General features: G+C 37.5%; 1 protein-coding gene across 12 annotated transcripts in view; it reads right to left on the bottom strand.

Annotated features, from left to right (window-relative positions):
• Nucleotides 1–22,305, bottom strand: part of LOC113061642 (pleckstrin homology domain-containing family A member 7-like) — an 83,207-nt gene that overhangs the window by 32,292 nt on the left and 28,610 nt on the right. For 9 of the 12 annotated variants that reach the window (XM_026230939.1, XM_026230938.1, XM_026230940.1 and 6 more), the window contains 2 exons: nt 10,788–10,871; nt 173–287 (listed from right to left, as the gene is read on the bottom strand). In XM_026230939.1, coding sequence (XP_026086724.1) covers nt 173–287; nt 10,788–10,871 — 199 coding nt within the window. Of the gene's footprint in view, nt 1–172; nt 288–10,787; nt 10,872–16,806; nt 17,056–22,305 lie in introns of those variants that run through there. The other 3 variants (XM_026230948.1, XM_026230950.1, XM_026230949.1) reach the window with 3 other exon arrangements.

Here is a 22,305-nt window from a genome sequence, read left to right as displayed (position 1 = left end):
ATTACCAGAACAGATGCTAACCAAGCATAGAGAATGTTCTGCATCAGGAGTCTTGTCAAGCTAACTTGCTCATCTCATTCTATATAGTCTTCCATCTACAAAATACCAGGTCTATTTTCTAACCGTTTGACTGGTTATGTTGTCTGTCCTGCAGGATCAGGTTCTTACTGACCTTTGAGCCTGAGGTGGTGTCCAGAGTTGAAGAGGTGACAGTAGTCGAGGCCTCACTAATGGTGCTGGAGGGCCGTGTGGTCGCCTGTGGCTGCTTCAGCATGTGTCGGCCAGTCCTGCAGAGAAGAGCACGGGGATGGCTCTGTTATGCTGCTAAACAGCTTTACATTCAACACAATTCATTACGGCTGCATAACTGAATCAGAATAAAACTGTAATTGTGATATGGCTTAGTGAGAGCAAAGGCTGCAGTTTACTGAGGTATATTTGCTGCATGTTTCAGAATGAAGCGCAGCACAGTGTCCTTTTACATGCGAGCAGCTTACGATGCATTGTTTTCAGTGTCTTGGAGCAGTAACTGCTCTTGAGTTTGGAACAGCTTTTATTGAAAATCCAATGCTCCAACCATCTTCCCAAACTTGTCAAGAAGCTGTTAAACAAATACGTTTAAGAAAAGAAAGAGAAAGTGACATACAGCCAAGTATGGTGACCCATACTCAGAATTCGTGCTCTGCATTTAACCCATCCAAAGTGCACACACACAGCAGTTAACACACATGTGAACACACACAGAGAGCAGTGGGCAGCCATTTATGCTGCAGCGCCAGGGGAGCAGTTGGGGGTTCGGTGCCTTGCTCAAGGGCACCTCAAGTCATGGTATTGCCGGCCAGAGACTCGAACCCACAACCCTAGGGTTAAGAATCAAACTCTCTAACCACTAGGCCACGACTTCCCGTTTTAAAGGGTTACTCCATCACAAAATAAAAATGTTGTCATTAATTGCTTACCATATCACCGTGCTGCGTATGCTGTTCTGTGTCCTCTGTGCCACAAGGATGCAGGATGCACACGCAGTACTGTACAGTGATATGGAGTGATGCAGAGGACACCGTTGACAAAGGATTTACTGAATAAAGTTGTTCTTTTTGTTTTCTTCGCTTCCAAAAAGTGTTCCAGTTGCTTCATATAACCCAGATTGCATGTCTGATGGCAGATGGAGTGTTCTGACGATGACATTTCATACCTTTTATGGACCTTGACACTGTTATTTACTTCTTTTACATGTTTGGAACGACATGGGGGTAAGTGATTCATTACTAAATTTTCATTTTAGGGTGGAGTATCCCTTTAATTTCCACTATATTAAAGCTTAGTTTATTGTCTGAAAATGTAGTTTCATTTTTATTTTATTTTATTTTTCAGTGAAATATTACAATAATACTTTTTGCTATTTTGTATATATTTTTATTTACAATATAATAAAATAATAATAATTTCAATCATGATTATTATTATTTTTGTTGTTGCATAGCCATATTGCTATTTTAGTTGCAACTATTTTGGGAAAAAATAATACATTAAAGCCCGGTTGCTGGCAAACATGATGCTAGATGATGACTGACGTGTGATGTGTGATGTAGCCTATGATAATGCAGTTATACAGGTCCTTCTCAAAAAAATTTCCATAATGTAATGATAAAAATTAAACTTTCATATATTTTAGATTCATTGCACACAAACTGAAATATTTCAGGTCTTTTATTGTTTTAATACTGATGATTTTGGCATACAGCTCATGAAAACCCAAAATTCCTATCTCAAAAAATTAGCATATTTCATCCGACCAATAAAAGAAGTGTTTTTAATACAAAAAAGGTCAACCTTCAAATAATTATGTTCAGTTATGCATTCAATACTTGGTCGGGAATCCTTTTGCAGAAAAATGACTGCTTCAATGCGGCGTGGCATGGAGGCAATCAGCCTGTGGCACTGCTGAGGTGTTATGGAGGCCCAGGATGCTTCGATAGCGGCCTTAAGCTCATCCAGAGTGTTGGGTCTTGCGTCTCTCAACTTTCTCTTCACAATATCCCACAGATTCTCTATGGGGTTCAGGTCAGGAGAGTTGGCAGGCCATTTGAGCACAGTAATGGTCAGTAAACCATTTACCAGTGGTTTTGGCACTGTGAGCAGGTGCCAGGTCATGCTGAAAAACGAAATCTTCATCTCCATAAAGCTTTTCAGCAGATGGAAGCATGAAGTGCTCCAAAATCTCCTGATAGCTAGCTGCATTGACCCTGCCCTTGATAAAACACAGTGGACCAACACCAGCAGCTGACATGGCACCCCAGACCATCACTGACTGTGGGTACTTGACATTCAGGCATTTTGGCATTTCCTTCTCCCCAGTCTTCCTCCAGACTCTGGCACCATGATTTCCGAATGACATGCAAAATTTGCTTTCATCCGAAAAAAGTACTTTGGACCACTGAGCAACAGTCCAGTGCTGCTTCTCTGTAGCCCAGGTCAGGCGCTTCTGTCGCTGTTTCTAGTTCAAAAGTGGCTTGACCTGGGGAATGCGGCACCTGTAGCCCATTTCCTGCACACGCCTGTGCACGGTGGCTCTGGATGTTTCTACTCCAGACTCAGTCCACAATCTTCCTCAGGGTCCGGTCACCTCTTCACATTGTGCAGCGTTTTTTGCCACACTTTTTCCTTCCCACAGACTTCCCACTGAGGTGCCTTGATACAGCACTCTGGGAACAGCCTATTCGTTCAGAAATTTCTTTCTGTGTCTTACCCTCTCGCTTGAGGGTGTCAATGATGGCCTTCTGGACAGCAGTCAGGTCGGCAGTCTTACCCATGATTGCGGTTTTGAGTAATGAACCAGGCTGGGAGTTTTTAAAAGCCTCAGGAATCTGTATTCCCCTATGGGATTTTGTGTTATATTCATATCATATGATATAGTTTAGTAATAATTACACAGACATGACTTCAAATGTGATATTGATTTTATAAAATAGTTCAGTAAACAATAGGTTAATATTGTTACACTTTTAAACAATTTTGTCAATGTTGTCTGTTTTGCTCAACTTTGAAAATAAAAACGGTTCTAAATAAAGCCACAGCAGAACTGTTTTGCATCTCAGAGCAATACACCGTGTAATTTCCCCCCCTCATCTGTATGACTTTATTCTGTAGAACGTTAAAAAAATTAATTTTGAGAAAAGTGTTTTGAATGGTCAACAGTAACCAAAATGTTTGGTTAGCAACATACTTCAAAATATCTTCTTTTGTGTTGCACAGAACAAGAAAGTCATACAGGTTTGGAACGGCATCCTGGTGAGTATGACGACAGAGTTTTCAATTTTGGGTCAACTATCCCTTTAGGTCTGCCATACAGAGTGCTATTAGTTTGTAGCTGCCAATTCAAAACACTCCAAATGAGCCACTTATGAGGTTCCATGACTGTTAGAAATCATCTGACTGACTCTGTAGGCAGTAAGAGTTATAATTTCTGTAAAGCTAATGGTTATAGATGGTATATGAAAACGAGCCCCTACCAAAAGTGACAACTAGTCACATAATGCAGTAGTGCTCTGCATCTGCCCTGTTCATTACTAATTCACACATAGTTTCTCTAGTATGTAGAGATCGTAGTAACTGTTTTTAATATCACAGGCTCACTTCAGAAAGCTTTTAGTAAATTAGAGTTGTTGTGATGTGTCAAATATAATTCCCAATGATTATACAGAGAATGAACTTTCTGTAAGGGTTCACTGACCTGGATGACAAATTAAATCTCTCAGGCATTCAACAGGTAGGTAATATTAGTGGGATATGAACTTATGCAAACTGACTGGTCTGATAGTGTGATCCTCAGCCGTTTAGTGTACGATGCCCAGTCGTTTTTCCACTGTAACTATCTTCAAAGTCAACAAGTGCACGATGCTTAGTGTTTTAAAATTTTGTTCAGATGTATGTTAAATGCATGTTAAATCTCTTTCTATCCTTTATCACAAAAGCACTGCCTGATAAAGCCCTGCATTTCAGCCCGAGCCCGACGGGCCCCGACTTATTTATGCCCCTAGGGCCGGGCTTCGGGCCAATTTTCACGTTATAGCTCACATGCGGGCTGGGCCTCGGGCCTTTTTTGGGTTATCCTTCTATTTATATTTTTAGACATTAAATAAAAAAATGAGAAGTTGACTTCGACGATAGAAAAACAAACATAGAAAGACATTTCATAACCTCATAACTTTCATAATCTGATAATTCAACCCGTTATAATTAAACTGACACACTGACATGACAGTCTCACGCACGCGCGCACGCATGCTTTTCCGTCAGCACGACCCACGATTATACTTCTCTTATATCCACTTATTGTAGTAGGAGCTATTATAGGCCTCTAAAGTAATGTAAATGTAAACAGCACGAGAACCTGCTACCGCAACTTTCAAGGCTGGTTCGCTCTGTGTTTAGTGTCCCGCCAGCAGCAGCAGCGAACGTGTCTTGGTTAAAACCTTCCACTCTGGATGCTATTCTTTTTCTCCACGATGCTCTCGAAGAGACTGTTCTAACTTTTCATTTGACTGGACTTTATTTTCGTTTAACTGTTGGAAACTAATGGAAAAAAGAATGGACATGTTCTGTGGTGCATTTTTGAGATAAGATAATCTGCAAGTTTGTTTTTAATAAATTTAATTTGTTTAGATTGTAGGCTATTTATCATTTCGTTTGCGAGCGCTGTTGCGAGCCTGCCTCAGTATTTCAATTTGTTTATTGTATTTTACTCACTGTGGTTTAATAAATAAACATTTATTAAACTAACTGTCTGTGTGATATGCTTGAAGTGTTTTATATAGGGCTGGGATAAACGATTACTTTTTAAACGATTAATCTAGCGATTATTTTTTCGATGCATCGATTAATCTAACGATTATTTTTTTCAGACCGATTCGATTTCGATTATCTCCCCATTAATTGACTACTAACAATTTATACATGTTGATTTACATATCTGAATGAAAAAAACATGAATTCCTTAACATTGCAATATATGTTTATTGCTCTTAAAATTACAAAATAAAAGACTGACTAAGAATGCATTACTTTGCACTTGTATAGAGATAGCATTCAATAAAACCTTGAAGCCTTGAAAACACATAGCTTACTGAAACAAGCTTTTACTGAACACATAGGGCCTAGCTTGCTGAAAAAAGGTCTTCTTTCAGATGAAAATAACAACAACTTGATGTCTAGCATTCAATAAAAAAGGTCACCCAAAATACAATTGAAATTGAAAGAATACAGTAACCAATGTAAACTTGAGGGCTTTAAGCTAATACAGAGTGTTTTCCAAAAAATAAATAAATAAAAATTAACAGTGGGAGCCAGCAGCCTGTCATGGAGAAAAAAAAATCTCAGAAGGCTCCACGTGAAACTTTGGCATTCCGCCCTTTTTCTGTCGTGTCTTATGATTTTGGTTAATATGCACGAGGGAGGGAGAGGGAGAGAGAGAGAGAGAGAGAGGGAGCAAGACAGCGCTCGTGTAGTTTGAAGACTGTGAGTGCGCGCGCGCAGCCCTGTCAGCTTTGACAGCCGCCAAAAAAAAAAAAGATCAACGCAGAAAAACCCCTGGATTGGTTATATAACTTTGGACAGAATGTTGATCCGGCCATCGCATATATTCAGCGCACATAAGGTAAAGGTTTTGCAAACGTTTTTTAGAGAAATAAAAACAGGTCGACGAATCGATGCGCATATTTTGCGTCGACGTATTTTTTGCGTCGACGTCATGGATGACCTCAACGCGTTGTCCCAGCCCTAGTTTTATATATGGATTTTATTGTAGCCAAGTAAAGTATTAATGTTAATTTGAGAGGCTTCATTGATTAAATATGTTTTAGGCTACTCGCTGTCGGCTCGGCTGTTTAACATTAATCGTCATTTTAAAAAAATGCTCCAAATATTTTTCTAAATTAACTTGATAAAGAAATGAAAAGAAACATAACACAAAACTGACCCATTTTTTAAATGTTGCAAATAGGGCAGGCTTCCGCTGTGTAATAAAATAAATAAATAAATAAAAACACGTGTCGGACTCGGGCTGATAATTCTGATGAGCTGTCGGACATGGGTCGGGCTAGGGCCTGAGCATCTCGGGCCAGGGCCGGGCTCGGGCCATGATTTGAGGCACGTGCAGGGCTCTACTGCCTGACTAAAAGCTGTACATACTGTAGATTGCAGCCTTTTCTTTTCAGCTTTTTCTGTTTACAGATAAAATCTCTCATCTGCTGATTCCAACTGGCATAATTAAAGGAAACTGTCAACAAGGACTACAACATTTAGTTAATACAATCTACTGCCTGCACAACAATGGAAGTTTTGCTTTGCATAACTGCCATTACACACAGACCTTGAGGACTATGTTAAATCATAAGAACGGTGTGACAAATATTATTTCTGTCCTCTTCAAACTATTCTTATATAATACTCCCTAAACCTCACTCGCATAAAATACAACTCTGTTATAGTTATGGCCAAACCATTAACAGAAACCTGTATGACATTACGTTTGTTATTTTTCATAAATTTTAATAAGATTCTCCTTATATAAGAGGTAGAGTCAGCAGGGAGATGGTTGAGGAAACCTCACAGCATGAGTCTCACACTTAGAATCTTAGAACAGATGGCCAGATATGCAAAGAGCCAACATACAAAAGAAAAAGAAAAACAGACCATCCTTTTAGATATGCACATTTGAAGAATCTGTGGGCTTTGGGCCCTCAAGCCTCTCTAGCACCTTTTATTCAGCGGCTCTTAGTAAAGGTGTGGAAAGAATCAGTACGGTATAGCAGCACGGTGCAGCACTGACATGAAAGGATCAGTATTTCTAAAAACATTGCTTTTGAAGTTTAGAAATCTTTTAGGTCTGAAAATATTAATGGTCAAAGTTAGCCTAAAACATAAAAGCTATACAAACTGATGCAATCTGACTGTGACTGAGTCTCTGGCAGTTATGTTACTGTTAACTAAAACTAAAACTATTCATTGTTATCTGTAATTGAAATAAAGCTGATATAAAATGAGCATAAATTTTAGAAAAAAAAAAAAACTTTATTCGAAATAAATGTTTGCACTAAAATGATCAAAACTTAAATCAAAAATATATTACAGTTAACTTGAAATTTATTAATAAGAATAAAATTACAAAAAAAATTACAAGTGCACATAAAATGACTAAAACGTCTACTAAAATGAAAATGGAACACATTAAATAAATGCTTATTCAAGTCAAGTCACCTTTATTTATACAGTGCTTTATACAATACAGATTGTGTCAAAGCAGCTTTACAGTGTTAAACATGAAAAACGTCTGCTGATGATGAAAGAGGACAATAGAAAACACTCAGTTTATTAGCTAAAGTCAGTTAATATTTGGTTCAGTGATGTTAGTTCAAAATATTACCTAATATTATAATAGTATATAAATAACACCAAAATAAAACTGGGATATTCTGATGCTAAGATACAGTACGTTGAGGGCCTGGGCCTGTGTATACAGGTGCATCTCAAAAGAAGGTCTTTATTTTTTGTAATTTAATTAAAAAGGCAAACTTTCTTATATTCTATATTCATTGTATACAAACTGAAATATTTCAACACTTACAGCTTAGGAAATAAAAAATTCAGTATCTCAAAAAGTTTGAATATTCCATTATGAGCTTGATTTGATCAATTTTGAGTATAAATCCTGGGTACCTATTGGGTTATTTTACCTTGTGTTATTTTACATGCAACCACAAGTATGGCAAAGACTAATCACTTGACAGTTGTCCAGAAGATAATCATCAACACCCTCCACAAGAAGGGAAAGCCACAGTAGGTCACTGCTGAAAGGGCTGGCTGTTCACAGTGTGCTGTATCAAAATATATTAACAGAAAGTTGACTGGAAGGAAAAACTGTGGTAGGAAAAGGTGCACAAGCAACAGGCATGAACACAGCCTTGGGAAGATTGTCAGGAAAAGCTGATTCAAGAACTTGGGAGAGCTTCACAAGGAGAAGACTGAAGCCGGAGTTAGTGTATCAAGAGTCACCACACTCAGAGGTCTTCAGGAAAAGGGCTACAGCTGTCATATTCCTAGAACCAAGCCACGTATGAACCAGAAAAAACATCAGAAGCATTTCACCTGGGGTAAAGAGAAAAATAACTGGACTGTTGCTCAGTGGTCCACATTCCTCTTTTCAGGTGAAAGTAAATTTAGCATTTCATTAAGAAATCAAGGTCTGGAGTCTTGAGGAAGACCGAAGAGGCACAGAATCCAAAGTCCAGTGTGAAGTTTCTGAAATCAGTGATGATTTGGGGTGCTGAGAATCTGCTGATGTGGGTCCATTATGTTTTATCAAGGGCAAAGTCAGTGCAGCCATCTACCAGGAGATTCTGGAGCAGTTTATGCTTCCATCTGCTGACAAGCTTTATGGAGATGCTGATTTCATTTTAATGCAGGACTTTATCACCTGCCCACAGTGCCGAAACCACTTCCAAGTGGTTTGCTGACCATGATATTACTGTGCTTGATTGGCCAGCCAAATCACCTGACCTGAACCTCACAGAGAATCTATGGGGTAAAGTGAAGAGGAAGATAAGTAACGTGGCAAACAATAGAAAGGGGTGCTGAAGGCCGCTATCAAAGCAACCTGGGCTTCAATAATGCCTCAGCAGTGCCACAGGCTGATCGCCTCCATGCCACGCTGCACTGAAGCAGTCATTTATACAAAAGGAGCCGCAACCAAGTATTGAGTGCATCATTAAACCTGCTTTGTAGATCTTGAACATTTCTGTTTTGTAAAACTTTTTTTGATTGATCTTTGAGAAAACATTCAATTTTTTTTTATTTTCCTACGCTGTAAGTCATAACCATCAGAATTAAAACAAATAAACTATTGAAATATTTCAGTTTGTGAACAACGAATATAGAATATAAGAATGTTTGATTTTTTTTTAATGAAATTACAAAAAATAAAGAACTTGTCCATGATATTCAAATTTTTTGAGATGCATCTGTACTGTCCCAAGCCAAACAAACGCTCTCCATGTCTCTATGGTATATTAGATATGTCAATGGGATGTTACTGCATGTTTTGCACCAGAACATTGTATGGTCACTGAGAAAAGCAATAGCATATTATATGTATGCAACCAAAGTATGTTTCACAATTATACTTCAACAAAAGTGGAGAACAAGTTCTTCCAGAACAATCTGTCCTCATACTCTGCATAATGTATAGTAGTTTAGTTATTATAAGATCCCTACAGCACATTTAGATCTTTCCAGCATGTGCCTGGTCTGCTGATACATTAAGAGCCAATGACACATTACCTGCGGTTCTCAGAAAGCCTCATGCACCCACACAGCTGTTAATGAGATGCATCCATTAGGAAAATACAGCCTCCCGCTCACAGACAGAGGCTAAGAGAGGCCCAGTCATTGTACTATATAAACTAATATGAGCTGCTTTTAGAGAGATCCAAGTGGGCAGCTGTTGAATCTATGTTCTAATTCCAGATCCTTCTCAGATGTTGGACTGTGTTACTATAAGGTTCCCTAACTTAACCCAAAATATTTTGATGTTACTCTTAACCACCTTAAAACGAAACAGCCCCAAATTTGTCTTCGATAAGGAATACCACTGAATTAAATTTTCCTGCAAAACCAATTTGAAGAGCATAACAATCCAAGTTTGAGTAAATAGACAGCTATAATATAAGTTACAACTTGAAAGCAGCAAGAGGGATCTGAATGTGTGCGACTACTGACAAATGTCAATGAAGACATGTGATACTTAAGGCAGCTGTATTTTTCCAGCTATGCATCTGCCAACATATAGATCATTAACATGATTAACGTCTGATGGTACTGATCTTTTAAAATGCTTTCTTTCTTTTTTTTTTTGTCTATTAAGTTCACCGTGCCTGCATTTATTTTATAAAAATATAGTTAAAAAAAAGTCATATTGTAAATAACCGTTTTCTATTTTTCTATATTTTATACTTTACAGCCATTACTCCACTTTTCAGTGTCACATGATCAATCTAATATGCTGATTTGGTGTCTAACAAACATTTCTTATTATCAGTGTTGAAAACAGCCGTGCAGCTTAATGAATTCATGATATGTTTTATCCAGGATTCTTTGATAAAAATAAAGTTCAGCAAAATAGGTTAAAAAAAACAACAACGTTTGATTAATTGAATAAATCCCTGCAGAAAAAACTAAAACTAAAGATAACTTACTGACCCCCAAATATTTAAATGGTAGTGTCTAATATCAAAGAAGGAATACTCCTAGTTAATTTCCAGTGTTGGGGAAAGTTACTTTTCAAAGTAATGCATTACAATATTAACCTTTAAACAAAATTTTGAGAGAAAATGTTGAATTATTTTGGTCCCATATGTAATTCCTTAGATTTATATAGCACTTTTCTAGGAACTCAAAGCACTTTACATTGTCAGGGGGTATCTCCTCATCCACCACCAGTGTGCAGCATCCATCTGGAGGATGCAATGGCAGCCATATTGAACCAGAAAGCCCACCACACACCAGCTTACTGGTGGAGAGGAGACAGAGTGACGAAGCCAATCAGCCGATATGGGGGGGGACCATGCTTAATTAAAATTATTTACATGGAGCACTAAAAACAAGCAGCCTGAGCTCTTTAGCATCTTAAAAGTATGAGTCTCAATATTTCATCTATGTTATCAGAATCCAAACTCGAGACATGAAACTAAGAACAAGAAATGACCTAGTCATGCCGAAAAGAAAATACTTACTGGTCCTGGAGTCTGAAATCAGAATTCTCAGCAGAGATCTGGCCTGTCACTGGATGTATGAATGTAGTCGTCCTCTGGTTATGACTACAGAAAAGACAAAAAAACAAAGCAATTTGCATGGGGATTATTATGCTTCCCTGCAGCAAAAACACCATCTGAACATCAGAACAATCAACGCCTTGGATTTTCCCAGACATGTCCATCACAAAACAAATCACACACACACCAGTGATAATCAGTGGTGTTTTGTTTCTTTAATCATGTTGTTTACAGAGTAACCACAGATTAATGGAAACATTTATGCAGTATATAACCTAATATCATCTATAATATTTCGAACGGTAAGTTAGTAAGATGCAACTGGAAAAGATTTATACTTTCAGTGTAACACAGTCTGAGGTTTGGCAACATGTCAGCATGACATGCATTTCCAATGTGTCTATTTTAGGAAACTGCATTAACATCAAGAGTGGTCTGTTACATTTGAGGGGGACATGACTGCACGGCAGAAACAGGCTGTTGTCTCTACTATGTATTAAAGTGCTTCATAAAATGAACCACAACAAGAGACTATAAATAACTGTGCATGGATACTGTATGTAATTAAAGGTACGCTGCGGTCTATGTCTGAGCTGTTAAAAAGCCGTTAAAAAACCTTTCAAATCTGTTTAATGGCTGCACAGTGTTAAAAGAAATGTCTACATAAAAGAAGTCTGATAGGAATTCGGAAGGTTATGCAATTATAATTATATGCTCAAACTACAATGTTTATCTTGAAATATATATATATTTTTTAAAGCATTCTAATTGTGCACTTACTTCAAAATAAGGAAAAATGCTTTTGTTTCTTTCCCACGCTTCACCAATATGTATGTATTGGAAGTATCCAAGTTTGGTGAAATTCAGTGCTTACTTTAAGACAGCCAAAGCCACTTGTACAGTTATTCACTGTAATTATGACAGTTCAATATTTACAATGGTGAATTTCACTCAGACTCTTCAGAATGGAAAACTACATAGAAGAATTCATTTAAGGTATGGTCACATGAGAATTGCTTTAAAGGTATGGTCACATTGGACCTTGTTTTTCCTATTAGTTAAAGGCTATAAGCAGTGAACCAAACCAAGTGAAGCACAACATTTCAAACTTTGCATCTTTACAAAAAATAAATAAATATTTGAAAACCAGAGACAATGACAAAGGAGCAAGACTCCGTACTTAATGCCTTTAATGAGGGTAAGATCTACAATCCCATGAAACAATCAAATTAAAAATAATGAAGAAATATTAACCTATATTTACCAAAAAATTATTGATTATATTTAAAGTAACACTTTATCTTAAGAACTAATTCTCACTCTTAACTTGCATGCATCTCAGCTGTTTATTAGTACTTATAAAACACATATTAATGCCTTATTCTACACTACCATATTTTATATCCCTTAATCCTACCCCATACCTAAACTTAACAATTACCTTATTAACTATTAATAAGCAGCAAATTAAGAGTTTGAGACAAATGTCATAGTTAATAATTATAATATAGTTGATTTATTGCAAAATATGCATATATATTTAAATATTCTGAGAGCGAAGGAAGCAGACTCAATTAATTCATTTGTAGTGCTTTATGGTAGTGGGTGGAAGCTATTCTTTTGATGCAATTTGACTGTTTTGATTCTCCGACTGCTGGAGATTTATCTGCAGAATTATGGGTAATATAGTTTTTAACCAGTATCCCCACTGTTAAAGATGATTTAAAAAATAAATGAATAAATAATGCACCTAGTGGCCTCAACAAAAGCATCTACCATTTATTAAAAACCTTGCTTCATTAACCTCATACAGTAGCTCTTTAAAAGTTTCAAAAACAATTCCCCTATGAATAAAATTAAAATAATTTTTACTTCCAGAACCGGAATGCTTCTTGGTATTCAAGCTAACTAAAAGTGATATACAGTAAGAGTATGCAGAAGCGCTGTTCTATTGTAATAAAGAGCCAAGAAAAATGAAGCCTTGGAGATTGTAGTAGTATTTAAGCAAAGCGCAGGAAGCTCACTGGTTCCTGAGAGATAAAGCAACCGGTATCAGACATGATAAATCTAATTTAAACCAAATAGAAGACATGAAATGTTTCTTCTTGGCATAATAATATTTGGGTGTTGACCCCCCCCCCCCCCCCCCCTCAAAATATAAGCAATTTTTTTTTAATCGATACAAACTGATCTCAAAGCCTTGAATGTAAAACACTCCCTATCTGAACAGGAATGCTTTGAAGTCATGAGGCATCGTTTCAACAGCAGTGTGCATCAAGAGAGTAAACATGTGAACTCCACACGCTTTTACACTTCCACTGAGACTGAGAGGTAGAGGTGAGGTCAGAGCACATTGTTTCCTTTCCAGTCGCTCCTATGTATTTAAAGACCATAATTCACTGCATGGAGATGCCACAGGTTGCAGCGACTATTTAAGCTTTATGGTTGTTTGTAATGGAGCTCTTTACTATTCTGGCTGACAGCCTGTGATAAGTGAAGGATTTGTGTGCACAAACATGGTGTGCATCCTTGAAAGGAGCCCCTGGATCTTTATAATTGCCACACCTGTTTAGTCTCATGTGATTGTGTAGAAATACTCGCTATGTCTTGCTACAAAGCCACATCAGTTCAACCTTTTAGATACACACCATTATAGTCTAATAGCTGACGACTTTGCAACGTTTTTCATTAACAAAATTAAACACATTAGTGCACAATTTTCCACACCACAATCAGTCCAGCTCATATCACCAGCAAACTTACACTCATTTACATCCTTCTCTTCACTCTCTGAGGCAGAAGTCTCCAAACTCATCCTTTCTAATCACCCTACTACTTGCCCGCTTGATCCTATTCCATCTCATCTCCTTCAAGCCATTTCTCCTGCAGTTGTACCTCCACTCACTCACATCATCAACACTTCCCTCCACACTGGTGTTTTCCCCTCATCATTTAGACAGGCACGTATAACTCCACTGCTTAGGAAACCCAACGTCAACCTATCTCTTTTAGAGAACTACAGACCAGTTTCCCTTCTTCCTTTCATTGCAAAAATACTTGAACGAGCTTTGTTAAACCAAGTCTCTACATTTCTCACACACAACAATCTCCATGACAGCAACCAATCTGGCTTCAGAAGTGGACATTCAACTGAGATGGCCTTGCTCTCAGTTGTTGAAGCTCTAAGACTGGCAAGAGCGGAATCCAAATCTTCAGTACATATCCTGCTTCATCTGTCCGCTGCTTTTGACACGGTTAACAACCAGATCCTCCTATCAACCCTACTGGCAAATGGCATCTCAGGAACCACACTTCAATGGTTTGAGTCTTACCTATCAGATAGGTCCTTCAAAGTATCTTGGAGAGGTGAAGTGTCCAAGTCTCAACATCTAACTACTGGGGTGCCTCAGGGCTCAGTTCTTGGACCACTTCTCTTCTTTGTCTAAATGGCATCATTAGGTTCTGTCATTCAGAAACATGGCTTTTCATACCACTGCTATACTGATGACACTCAACTCTACCTCTCATTCCATCCTGATGATCCGACGTTAGCTATTCGCATCTCTGCTTGTCTAACAGACATTTCTTCCTGGATGATGGACCATCACCTTCAACTCAACCTTGCCAAGACAGAACTGCTTGTGATTCCAGCAAAGCCACCGTTTAATCACAATTTCACCATCAATTTAGGCAAATCAACCATAACTCCTTCAAAAACAGCTAGAAGCCTTGGAGTTATGATAGATGATCAGCTGACTTTCTCAGACCACATTGCTAAAACTTTCCAATCCTGCAGATTTTCTTTATTCAACATCAAGAAGATCAAGCCCTTTCTTTCAGAACATGCTGCACAACTCCTTGTTCAAGCTCTTGTTCTGTCCAGGCTGGACTATTGCAATGCTCTCTTGGCAGGTCTTCCAGCCAGTTCTATCAAACCTTTACAATTAATCCAGGACGCGGCAGCAAGATTAATTTTTAATGAGCCAAAAAGAATACACGTCACACCTCTGTTTATCAATTCGCACTAGCTTCCAATAGCTGCTCGCATTGATCTTTGCCTACAAAACTACCACTGGCTCTGCACCCATTTACCTAAATTTGTTACTTCAGACTTATGTGCCCTCTAGAAGGTTGCATTCTGCAAGTGAACCCAAAGAAGCACAAAGTCACTTTTACGGACTTTTAAATTAAATGTTCCCTCCTGGTGGAATGACCTCCCCAACTCAATCCGAGCAGCTGAGTCCTTAGCCATCTTCAAGAATCGGCTTAAAAAACATCTCTTCCATCTTTATTTGAAACTCTAACTTAAACACTCACTATTCTAATTCTATTTTTTTTAAATCTACCTTTCTAATCTTTTTGTATTCTATTCTATTTTCTTTTCATTTATTATGCAATTTTGTTTGTGTGTGTAAAGACCTCTAACTAGTTTGCTCTATTCTTTTTTTTTATTCTATCTGTTCTCTTTTTATTAATTATATTATTTAAAATCCCATGTTACGTGTACTGTGTTAACCTAACTGAGACTTGTTATAGCACGTATATATCATTGCTCTTTTTGTTGTTTTTGATTGCTTCCACTGTCTTCATCTGTAAGTCGCTTTGGATAAAAGCGTCTGCTAAATGAATAAATGTAAATGTAAATGTAATGTAATATGTAAAAAACTGAAATTACATAAAGGCTATATATATTTGTATATAATAATAATTGTTATAATTAATATAATTTTTCCCAAATTGTGCTGCCCTACATTTTGGTTTGGTGTCAAATTCAATGGAAATCCTTTTTTTTTTCATACTCATTTTGAATAAATGTTTTCCAAAATTGGTTCATTATCAAGCTATAAATTATTTCAGATAAGCATGCTGCCTCATAAATGGAAACAGAAAAATCAAACTAGTTATTTGCTTAACGTATCCGTCAAATATAAGTCAATATTTCTCAGCCGGCCTATTGATTTCCCTTAGTAGCTTGTCTTGTCACCTGTTTTTTTTTTAAAGACGTCACTGCCACACTTTATGTTTCTTTTCAATTTGTGACAAGACTCTCTAAATCATGATGACTGGAAGTAAGATCAAGTGGTCACAACAGCCTTCCACCGATGAGACCCTGCACCAAACTTGACTCAACACAAGCTAAACTGCAAGTGAAAGACAAGACGGACTATAAATACAAATGCATTCATTTATCCAAGGCTAAGGCACGTCAGATGACAACATAAATGTGTCAGAAACAAATTGTTATTTTAAACAATTTGTCGATTAAACAGACAACTCGTCCAAAATTTAGGGATTTGTCTCTGTATTGCTTGGCACAAGCCAGTTGGTAAGTTTTTCAGCCCCAAAATAAATTGCCTTGAACCATTATCTATTCAATGGCCATGTAAAGGTGATGTCTATTTAAAAATGTTCAGATAAGCTGTGTTTAAACACCGGAAGCAGATTGAAAAAAGCATTTTAAATGGCTCACTGGCACAAGGTCATTCCCATTCACATCACACAGAATGAGGGGGAGAGATGAAAAATTACAGAAAGCGCAGATACAAATTTCATCTTCTGACATTTAATGTGGGACCCGATTACAACGAGGACAATGAATCACCACATAATCAGTTAGAAATCCCACACACACTGATCCAGTGTTAGCATGCAATATAATGATATATAGAGAAGCCAAAAATGTTTCATATGACATTAATATAATGTTATAGGCTGTGCAATGATAAACTAGTTTTTAGTTTAATTATCGCATTTGACTAACATTATTAAGTTTCACATTAAAAGCTTTGTTAAACTTAAACTCGCATATCTCAGAAGCACATAACAGTAAATCAGTTGAAATTGAAATTTAACTAAAGCAAGACTGAACTTCACACTGTGTGAACACTCTGCAAACCAGCCAGCCACTGCCTTTAGAAAACACGCTAGTGCAGCTTGTTTACCAGTAAGCTAAAACCTTTTTCACAATGGTGAACATTACCTGGTCTCCACTTACAATCAATAAGCCTTTATCTGATGCCATATACAGTTTTGCAGAACAGCAGCAGGCTTTTGTTTACCTGACTCTTCCAGCTTAGGCTTCAGTGCTCGGTCTCTTTTGCGGGGGCTTTAGAGTGTCTGGCTGTCTCGTATGGTTGGGAGGGTAAAATGCCAGCGGTGTAGTGGTGTCTTGTGTCAGTGTCGAGGCACTGAGAGAGCCGACCCCTGAAAAGAGCCGCTAGAGCTTGCAAAGACTGTGAAGTAATGACCCTTCTGCATGTGTTAGGCTATTAGTCAAACCTTAATGCTTGGAATACACACTAGTACCAAAAGTTTGGAGTGTGTATTTTTTTTAATGTTTTATGCTCACCAAGGTTGCATTTATTTGATAAAAAAAATACAGTAAAAACTGTAATTTTGTGAAATATTATTAGTTTAAAATATCTGTTTTCTTTCTTTAAATAATGTAATTTATTTCTGTATTGACAAAGCTGAATTTACAGCAGCCAGTCTGCAGTCTCACATGATCATTATTACTCCTGTAAACAGTTTTTCTGGGGAGCAAACCATGATTTTCTTCATAATTCTATGATGAATAAATGTTCAAAAGAACAGCATTCATTTAAAACTGAAACCTTTTATAAATGTCTTTACTGTCACTTTGGACCAATTTAATGCATTTGTGCAAAATAAAAAGTTTTAATTCCTTCCAAAACATTAGCGTACAAAAATGCAAGGATTTCATCCTAACTGAGTTCTATATGAATTTCTGTCATGCAAAGAGTGCAAAGAGTTTAATAAGAAGAAACAGTTATAAATGTCAAATTTGGCAAATGAGCTAAAAACATTTCTTATTATTATCTTGATTTCTGATAATTTTGTTGAAATGTTGCTACAAAAAAACTGCTGTATATTTCATTCCATTTATTTTAGACAGCCTTGTTCATCTGACAACTTAAAATGCCTTTAACAACCCAATGACAAGCATTGCCACATAAAAAAACAATGAATTATACAGCACATGCATTTGTATGTTGAATGCTCAGTGGCAATGTTTGGCAATGGTTTGCAGCACTGTGATGGCTTACACACAGTTTTTTCCAAAAATGGGTTTCCTAAAGCACAAAACAAAGACGGCAACCGTATGCCAAAACAGTAGTCAATGCAGCAACCATTCACTGACATATGGTAACATATGCATGGTTTAAACTTAATATGTACGGCTTAAACTACATATGACAAAATATATGGATGAATTTATATATGAGGTACTAGTTCTCTTCGAGTTAGTATAGCTAAACTGCCAATATTAGGATCTGCTGAATGCATTTTGGACAATATAACCTCAGGATTTAACTGCAACACCAGTTGAATTACTGACAACCTGACAAAATGTGTACGAAACAAAATCAACAAACAACTTTTGATGCAGATGGACAATAAATACCAACAAAAGGAGTTAAAAGTACCTGCAAATTGACTAGGGAAGTGTCAGACTTGTTAAATTAGTAAATAAAAGACATTAATACTGTGTACATAAGATGATTTGTAATAGAATCCTGGGATGCAGCCAAACTTTGCCTCTAGAGACTTGCCAGCAGTGTAATAAGAATAGAGCATGGACTCGAATGAAAATGTATCTAAAAATATTTGCTGGAGTAGAATTCAAGTATGCCAAACTATGCCATCTCTCTTGTAATAAGAGCTGGGAGCCAGCAACATGACACTTTTGTACGCTTGTTTTTTGAAGACAAATGTCTGTTGAGAAATGTAGCGTCATGCTGTATTGTACCTTGTCATTTTGTCTAAACTGTTCATCCTAACCATAAACTATTCAGTGCCAGCTGTTGCTTACCAACTGTTTTATCCCTCAAGAGCAAATTCCCACCAACAGATTTCTCATTAATCTGTCATTGGAAAGGTAATGAAAATTTTGCTGTCAGCACTGCATATACAGTAACGGCCGAGTGGGAATTGGAATTATGAAATGGTTTAGTATCATAATTCTACAACTGTCTCAGACACCACCAAACTAGCAGGTCAGGTGTTTACTGAAATTGAGTTTTAACAGAACAGCTACTTAAAGGAATAGTTCACTTTCAAATTAAATATTGATATGTTTTAGCTTACCTCAAGGGCATCCAAGAGGTGTCTTTGTTTCCGCAGTAGTTTTTACATTTTGATATTTTTGATTGTCTGAGACTCATACAATGGAGGTATTGTAATGGAAGACGATTTCGATATACCAACACTCAAAAAAAAGACCAAGAACTCATGAGCGATGGAGAAAGCATCCACTGCAGCAGCACGTCTTCAGGCCTCAGAGAGACAGCGATCTCTTTAAAATTGGTGGTGTTTTAGTAGCAAGTGTTGTGAGATGCCAACAGAAGTGGAAAGCATATGTTGTCATGAATGGAACATAGCAATGCCACAACTACAAGACGACGACATTGACAGTATCGCATCACACACCTGCCTGACGGAAGATCCTGAGTCGCTTGCGCAGACTAAGCCAGAACGCGCGCACATGTCACACAACAGGAAGCACGCGCGCACTCAGATCAGTTGGAAGTGGGTGTGTACAAGAGGTAAAAACAATATAAATACTGTTCGTTTTCTTATACAAACCGCTAGTTTCGAGCCTTAGGTCATCAATGTGTACTTACGTTGGGGAATTGTTTAATTTGGACTTCTCTGTGCATGCTCTTTGAGGTGGTGACCATAGACCTCCATTGTATGAGTCACAGACAAGAACGGTTTGACCTAAAAATATCAAAAGGGAAACTACTGCGGAAACAAAGACACCTACATCTTGGATGCCCTTGAGGTAGGCTAAAACATACTAAAATTTTATTTGAAAGTGAACTTTCCCTTTAAAGCTGCAGTAGGGAACTTTTGTAAAAAAATATTTTTTACATATTTATTAAACCTGTCATTATGTCCTGACAGTAGAATATGAGACAGATAATCTGTGAAAACATCAAGCTCCTCTGGCTCCTCCCAGTGGTCCTATTGCCATTTGCAGAAAGTCATGCGCTCCCGGTAAAAAACAACCAATCAGAGCTGCGGTCCGTAACTTTGTTTGTGTTCAAAATAGAGTTGTTCCGATTCCGATACTAGTATCGGAAATATCTCCGATACCACAACAAATTCTGGCATCGGCATCGGCGAGTACATGAACCCATATACCGATCCGATACCATTTTCTTAAAAAAGACCTAGTTATGACCGCAAGCTTTGCCTAACCGCTGCACGGTTCTTCTTCGCTGCTCAAAATGCATTGAAAACACAGGAAGTTGTGCTGTGTTGCCACAAGCAACCCCTGTTTAGAGCAGCGAAGAAGAAATGAAAACGCGTTAGCAGCCCTTATCTATATATGACTGGATCACTCATCACATTCTAAACTGCCAAAAGACAGTGAAGCCGCTACTATATTATAGATCAGTGGTTAGCAGTATGTCTCTGTAGTACCGGTAGTTACAGACTCTCGAGTATATTCAGTACCGGCAACTGCGTTCAGTCGCTTCCGTGTAAGTCAAAACGCAGGGCTCCAGACAGTAGCCGAATATATACTAGTGTCTGTGAATATTAAACTGCAAAATACTATTTAAATATTACTCCCGCAAAATCTACATCTCTGTGGGTGACTGGCACAGATGCGCGAGAGCTCGCTGTTTTGTAGTCTCTGCTGTGTGTCATGAGGACACGAACGCATAAACCGTCACTTCATGAGAATTTACCGTTTCATTTGAGAATACTGTCATATCATAAACACAGACACTCAAAGATCTTCATGGCAGCCCATTAAAATAAATGTTTGGTTTACATGAGTAAATTGACAATATATAAAGCTACTGTTGTAGCCTACAGTAATAATAATACATCTCTATAATAATAATAATTATGCCTAGATGGTTGCTTGTTTTTTACTTGTTTTTTACTTGTTAGAGATTATCTGATTAATAGATCTTTTTTTATATTCCTAGACTTATTTGTTGCAGTTTTTTTATACAGTTATATTGTAAAACTTAAATACCTTTTTTAGTTTGCGGTGTTAGATTTTTGGCTGCATTTGAAGTTCTTTTTTGCATAAGAAAATAAATAATACTGTCAAATTCATGTTAGATAATAAAAATACTGTAATAAATACAGTAGTTCACCATGTATTTGTTCATGTTTTATTGAGGGATCTGTCTGAAGCACACCATAAAAAAATTCTAGCAATTTACACAGGGCTAGTAGTATATACAGCTGTATATACAGATATACACCCAGGTATCGGATCAGTACTCGGTATCGGCCGATACCCTGAGCCCAGGTATCGGAATCGGTATCGGGAAGAGAAAAAGGGTATCGGAACATCTCTAGTTCAAAATGTAGAAAAATGAACATAATAAGCGAGTACACCATGAATCCATTTTCCAAACCGTGTTTTTAGCTTGTCCTGAATCACTAGGGTACACCTATAATAAGTGTTTATATTCGGACTATTTTAGATTGCTTAAGGGGGAACGCGGCGGAATAACCCAGCACCTTTGTGATTCTTCATAGACATAAACAGAGAGAAGTAGTTCCGGCTACGATGTTCTTCCGCAAGACGCAAGCAGTTCTGTTTATTAACCGCTAGAGCGTCAAAAGTTCCCTACTGCAGTTTTAAGGAGCAATGGTAAGGCAGAAGAATTGTGAGTGCAACTCAGGTCTGTGACCTTGCGTCTAGGGTTGGGTGACATTGCTAAAAATATCACAACATATTTCCAAAATGTGACTATATTCAATATACACTATACGGACAAAAACAAATGGTAAAGGAGCAGCCTACATGGTAATAATCCAAGCACTCCATCGCAGTGCAACGAATGAAGCTCTCAATTCTCATCGTTTCATATTTGGGGCTTTTTATATGCCCAGAGACTCCAAGCAGTTCAGACTTGTCCAAACACTCTCACACTCGGTACAGCAAATGAACAACTGTGACTCTCCTACACCTGGGCCTAAAAGGATTTGATTTCCTCCATTTGCTTCTGACTCCTCCTACATATTACATTGCATTTTGGTCAATGTAGTTCATTTTTCTTACTCTTTTTGAAGCAAATTCTCTCTGATAATGCTAGAGATTCACTGATTTACTTAAACATCCCTGATTGGCCGGTGCATTCTTGTGTTCAACAGACATGTCTGTGATTGACTACAATGTTTAACACTGCAAAGCACATTATCACAATATTCATGATATTCACAATACTCCTCAATTTAATATTGTCAGCATAATTACCATGCCAATATTCAATGTATCGCCCAGCTTTAATTGTGTAAAGCTCTAGATTTATACAGTCCTGCTAAAATGTCCTACATTCAAAATGATGGCAGTCATTAGGGCGGCTAACACTTTCTCAAATCACAAAACGTTTATCTGACAGTGAATAGCCCTGAAGATGACATGGAAAAGCCACTTCAACTGTCAGGCCTATGACCCCTTGGAGAGGTATGTCTTTAAAGACAG

Source organism: Carassius auratus, chromosome 43 (assembly GCF_003368295.1).
Source record: "Carassius auratus strain Wakin chromosome 43, ASM336829v1, whole genome shotgun sequence".
NCBI lineage: Eukaryota > Metazoa > Chordata > Actinopteri > Cypriniformes > Cyprinidae > Carassius > Carassius auratus.
The sequence above is the reverse complement of the archived record's forward strand: the minus strand, read 5'-3'. Positions and strand labels throughout refer to the sequence as shown.